The following is a 6,340-nucleotide window of genomic DNA, read 5'->3' as shown; positions in this document are numbered from 1 at the left end:
AAAATTTGTTTTCCATCCAAAAACTCCCCTTGTTCCTTAGAGATAACCATGGGAAGCCAAACTTTAGGCCTTTCTGCTGGGAGTTTAATAATGATTTTATAGACCACATTACAAAGAGAAATGGGCCTAAAGAAGTCCAGCTGATTAGCCTCTTCCTTTTTCAAAATAAGGACTAGGAAAGTGGCATTCAAAGCTCAAAGCATATCTTTGTTGGAATACAACTCCTAAACCACATCCAAAAGGTCATGATTGATAATATCCCAAAATTCTTGGAAGAATTCAATAGGGAAGCCATCAGCATTGATAATATCCTAAAATTATATCTGACTCTTCTCTGGACATGTTATCACTTAACCGATATTTGTAATACAACACATTGATATATAGGATAATTGATTATATCAAATAGTAATGGTTACTTACTTACAATGATTATACTTTCATGTGTGTATTCAAGGATTATAATAACCTTTGTAAATTACTCTTAGCTAGTAAATGTAATTGCTTCCATATTGATGTCATATGATATGTTTTCAAATGATGATGATGAGTTGTTTATGCTAGAACATAATGCTACTTATGATATATTCACCGTACTTATGCCATACTTCCATGTGTATGATGTGGGTGTCTATTTTAAAACAAAATAAAAAACTATTTAATAAATTTTAGGTATTATTCTTTAAACATATTTAGTTTTTTCCTCTCACTTTATATGATTTAATCATTTTCCTATCTTAATTATGTATTCCCCTTTCACTTCATATCGTTTAATAAATTTTATTCTTTGGATAGATGTTAACAAGTTAGGGCATAAGAAAGCAATACTATATTATCTCGAGTGACTTTTATGAGAAACTTTCAAACTATTCAAATCATAACACATTTTTTTCTTTAGGTATTAAAAAATATAATTTGATATATTTACTAAAGAATGAATTTAGTTTTTAATAAGAATTAGGAGGAAATATTATATGACATTAAATATATTTTGAAGATTTCATTAACAATTTAAATACTAGTAAATAACTACTTCTTTCTATATTTCTTCTTTTCTAATTATTAATAATAATCTCATATTTTCATGAGTAATTTACATTTATGTTTTAGATATTGAATAATGTAGATTATAAGATAAATAATAGTAGCTTGAAGAGAATAAGAGGAGAAGAAGAAATCATTATACAATATCTAATGATTCACAATGTAGAATAATAATAACAATAATAAAAATATCATATCGAGTGTCAATAATTGTTCCAATTATGAACATAGCCCAATTGAGTAAGACTTGTAGTCTAAAGAAATCATATGTTATACAAATAACAGCTATACATCAATATAGATATAAATTGTAAAAATAAAAAACTTATAAAACATATTGAAAAATTACATGACTTAATTATTCAAATATAAGTATTGTAATGTAGGTGAGATTTTTTTCCATACCCACTCACTGACCCATCATCAAAATTAAGTTAAGAATTGAAAGAAAAAATATTTGAATATTTAAATTAAAGATAAAAAAATTATTAATAATGTAAAAATTAAAATAATCTACACTACATATATCTCTAGACTAAGACAATGGATGAATTTATATCCTTGTTTCCTCACAATAAAAACATGAATGACAAAATCCTAATGTTAAACAAACTCACACAACTTTAAAAAAAGAAATGAATTGTATTCATCCACAAAGCATCGCCTCTAATTTGACAATGTAGCTTGGCTTGCCCGACTAGCATTCGGGGAGATCATTAGGAGGAGAAATCAAACTTTCCAAAACAGTGGGGCCATTCTTCACCAGAAACACCATATTCAACCCCCATGTCACATGGTCATCAAAGTGACAATGTACAAACCACGCACCTGCACAAACGGAGAAAATTCCGGTTCAGTCTTTTTAATTTTCAAATTTCAATTTCAACCCCTATGTTATCTCAAGAATCAAGAAACAAATTCTAACCCTACACATTACCAGGATTATCAGCTTTGAATCTTACAGCAGCCCATCCATTCACAGGAACCCCTACAGTATTCCGTTGAGGCGGATCGACCAGATTGAAAGAGCTCGGATCAGTTTCATTATCATAATTACCAAAACCCTCTCCCACAATATAAAAATTATACCCATGAATATGCATTGGATGGTTGTCTTCCTGGAAAATATTGGTTCCCTGGAAAACCACCTGAACTGTGGCATTATACTCGAAAACTTTCACTCTTGTTCCAGAAACCGGTGCCCAAAGAGATCGGTCCACATCACCGGTATAATCATACTCAACTGGTGGATTGTTAGGAAAATCTGTGGTATAGACTCCACCAATACCATAGTGATAAGCTTGCGGAACGGCTATATCTGGCAACACAAAAGATACGTTGTTCATACTGGCACTCACTCTGGTATTATTAGGTGCACTACAGTTACTAGATGAATATCCAGTTGGACAGGGAATTAAACCTAGTCCTACAGTTATGATACTACTGCAGCTTATAGTTTGGGGAACGGCCACAGGATGTTCTTGTGAAGCCAGGCTTCGTAGGGATTTGGTAAAGTTGGTGACTGTGTCGGTGTCGTTGTATATTGGAAGGTCCGGAAGGATTGGAGTGGCAGATGCATTTGAACCTACATAGCTTAAAATGGCGGTTGTTGTGGTGTTATCAAAATTTGATGTGGATAGAGTAGTGTATACTTTGGCAGCCATGTAGTATTTGGCTACTGATTGATTGGCTGTGAAAAGAGCGTCTACGGGTTGACCAGATGTTATCATTAGAATGGCTGTTGTGTATGGCTTCGTGTAGGAGGCGTCCACGGCTATCACTGTGAGAGTGTGTGATGCGACCTTGAAAAAGAGGTGATCATTGACTGCAGCATTGACTATGCGAAGAAGATAGGTTTGCCCTTGTACTATAGAGAAATTTGTCGTTCCTGCATGCAATCAATTTCGTTAGAGTTGATTAGAGTCTTGATTGGTATTTAGGGTTTAGGGTTTAGGGTACCTGAGGTTGAGCAGTTATAGAGGTCTCCGGGTTGTCCATTTATGGTGAACGCGTCTGAGAGACTGGGTGCACTACCACTCTGTTTTGCTGCTTCTTCGACCTCAAGGGGATCAGTGTCCCACCATTCCCCTGCTCAAGTTCATTGATTTGAGTCATTCTTATTCCAGTAAAACATCTTAAGGTAATGTGACATGCGGAAAGATTCCACTTGAAAAAGTGTGAAACATAATTCTTAAGAATAAAACATGTCAGAAAATGCGTTTAGAAATTTGATGTGAAGATAGGACTTGTCATTTTGGGGTTGGGTAAATAATACTTTTTTAATGATTGATTAAATATACAGTGCGTTAAATTACCTTATTTAGTTTCAAAATATGAAATATAATTGTGGCCGACAATGTGTAGAATGTATAATCCCTAGGAGACAATTCTTTAAATAAAAAAACAAGTCTATTAATGGCAGTTTATGTGTTAAAGAGTACTTCAAAATCAATATGGTTATTTATTTTAATCAAAAGACTATTGGTTGTATTACAAATTTTGTGGACATGATTGTATCTTTATTTCTTATGGTGTCATTGTCTTACATTAAATAAAAGCTTAATTTAGATCATCCAACTTTCAACTTTATGAACACATTAAAGACTTTATGACAATATTGAATTATTTAACTTCACCACCAAAAAAAAAGTCCAATGAGAACTTTCCCTGTCTAATGTAAATTTAAAAGAAAAATACTATTATCTTTATTCATCTAAAATATCTAAATAAATATTCTAACTTTATATGATCATATGATCATATGAGTGTAGGTTAACTATTTTTTTTGTGAGTCATGATTGAGGAGAATCCACTTCTTGAGAGCATGATCTTATCCTCATTTCTTAAGACATCATGGCCTTACAAGTAGATTTCACCATCAAATCAGGAATCTCTTGACAACTTTCCCACTTTTAATATAAGCTAGAACAAAATTGCTTCCCTTTGTCCAGATAACATATCATATCAAAATAAAAAATCTATACATTTTTACAATTTAAGAAATCAAAATATATTAGTAATAGATCATGTGTTAAGAGAAACAAATTTCAAGATTAATATGAAATAAGAATTTTAAATTAACTTCATTTTAGCGAAAGTCAATAATTAAAAAGGATCATTCTACCAAAATTTATTGGAGGTCATTTTCACCACCCTACTAAGAGTTGATAGTCAATAGATTGAGTAAACTTTTGAACTTCATTAACAAATCAAGAATCTATTAACTTAATAGCCGATGAAATACTAAGCTAACTTGATCACTAAATATTAAGCTTGCATAAGGTCCTACTTTCCATTATCTAGCACAATAGGAAGCTCAGCATGGGGTTGAGTAAAAGGGTAAGAGCTGCCCTTCTTTGGAAGGATGACCATTGCTCCATGAACTGTTCCACGGAGCCATGACACATGAGCATGCCACCACAACGTTCCTTCCTGTCCAATAATGGTGAATGTGTATGTAAATTTCCCCCCCGGTTGGATGGGACACTGTGTAATGTATCCAGGTCCATCAGCCCAAGCGTTGCGAATCTGTCTCACTCCATGCCTGAAACATCAAATTCTTGTTAAAAGGTCTTAACTAATCAATTCAATGGACAATCTATAAGATCTATTTACCAGTGGATGGAAGCATTGTGTTGGGCTTTGTTATAGACTACAACACTAAGTGTGTCTCCATTTCGGACATAAAGGATTGGACCCGAGAGCTGCCCATTCACTGTGACTTGATTATATGTCTCACATAGTCGAGTAATACTTGTCGATTCAAGCTGTGAAAATCAATAAAATGAAATTATTGCTGTGTCATAAAATCCTTTAAAAAAAATGGGTTGTACTGTATTTGTGTTTATAGCTTCTCTGCATAATCAACGGAAGTAAAAAAGTTGAATACTACCTTTTCTATCATAGTAGTGAGGTACTACACCCACAATGAGGACAACATGAAACACAATGAAAGTAAACACGATCATTACAACATTCATGTCTCCTTAGATTTTCTCTAGCATATAAGTCATCTTATTAACAATATGGACATGAATGAAAGTTCAAATTGAGCAGGCAACTGCAAGATATCATCAAACTTTTCTACATGGCATAACAACAACTACTATTTTCATTTATGAAGAGGCACAATTATACTAAAATCTACTTACAACGAATGTGTAGTTCTGCGGATCTGCCCATGATAGAGAATCGAACAAGATAATGAATGTCAATAGCACCAGTATAAACCTTACCAAATAACATTTCGACATTGCAGACATTTGCAAACACTTCTCTACTATGAATTCTTTCTCCTAATCATTAAAAGTTACAAAACTCCAAAAGATTTTGCAACCTAACAATATACAAAACTAAGCACTATCTCAATATTAAAAGCTTCAAGTAACAAACAGCTTGCTTACTCGAGTTCCTCAAGGTGCTATATATAACCAAATAACAGAAGAAGAGATCAACATAATTGAAGTAACACAATTTTAATTATTTTAACCGTAACTTGATGCCGCACTTAGGGGTCCACTAGTGGCTAGCATGTTACTCCAACATGTCTTAACTAGCATTAGAAATTACATTATTGAAAGACATGGGCAAGCAATATCGAGGTTTTTGTTTGTGCGATAGCGATTGGAATAGCTACAGTCACTAAAGTCTCAATTTCTTAATAATCATTTATTGTATTTTTCAATATAAAGTGGACCTTCATACTGGCTACTTCTTGTACAATATTTCTATTAGTTTTTAGTCACGCCAAACAAGTAACCATTGTTTTCAAGTGTTCATGTCTTATCATTGTCGGTGTTATATATGACAAATAGAAGCTACTCCTCGCACTAAAGACTACGATGGTGTGTCATAATTTAGCTGTAGATTCTTTGTATACGGTGGATTATTATGAACCATATTTTTCTTGCTTGTTTGAAACCAAAACTATCATAAATGATATTGAGATATAAATTTCCTTTCCATTAATGAGTCGTTGATGGTTATGATAGCCAATAGCAAACGCTTACGTGCAATTGGGTCAGTGCTTTTGATAAAGCTGATATATCTGAAACCATGTTCCACCATTTGTATCGTAAATGTCAAAAAAACAAGTTAAAAGATTAGACCCAATATGCTTAAAAATGAGCCCCACCATGACATATTTAGGGTTTGTTGGATGAAAATGGTTTTCATTTTGTTGGGACGTCGTTTTCTCACATTTACTTAAACCTAGAGATGTTTGAATTGCGTACACTGAAATAATTGTTTTCCTTCAGTTATGGGGAGGACAGCTAAATGTGATTGATGTGTTTCA

General features: G+C 33.1%; 1 protein-coding gene across 1 annotated transcript; it reads right to left on the bottom strand.

Annotated features, from left to right (window-relative positions):
- Positions 1 to 1,666: 1,666 nt before the first annotated feature.
- LOC149540356 (laccase-12-like) lies at positions 1,667 to 5,427 on the bottom strand. Its single transcript, XM_089801459.1, has 6 exons — positions 5,196 to 5,427; positions 4,660 to 4,811; positions 4,346 to 4,588; positions 3,004 to 3,134; positions 1,982 to 2,932; positions 1,667 to 1,872 (listed from the first exon to the last, which is right to left on the bottom strand). The coding sequence occupies exons 1-6, from the start codon at positions 5,304 to 5,306 to the stop codon at positions 1,742 to 1,744; spliced, it is 1,719 nt and encodes a 572-aa protein (XP_089657585.1). The 5' UTR covers positions 5,307 to 5,427; the 3' UTR covers positions 1,667 to 1,741.
- Positions 5,428 to 6,340: the final 913 nt, after the last annotated feature.

This window comes from Cupressus sempervirens, chromosome 9, assembly GCF_028749045.1.
Source record: "Cupressus sempervirens isolate cs-2001-9-10 chromosome 9, ASM2874904v1, whole genome shotgun sequence".
Lineage (NCBI taxonomy): Eukaryota > Viridiplantae > Streptophyta > Pinopsida > Cupressales > Cupressaceae > Cupressus > Cupressus sempervirens.
Note: the sequence above shows the minus strand (reverse complement) of the source record. Positions and strands in the feature narration are given on the sequence as shown.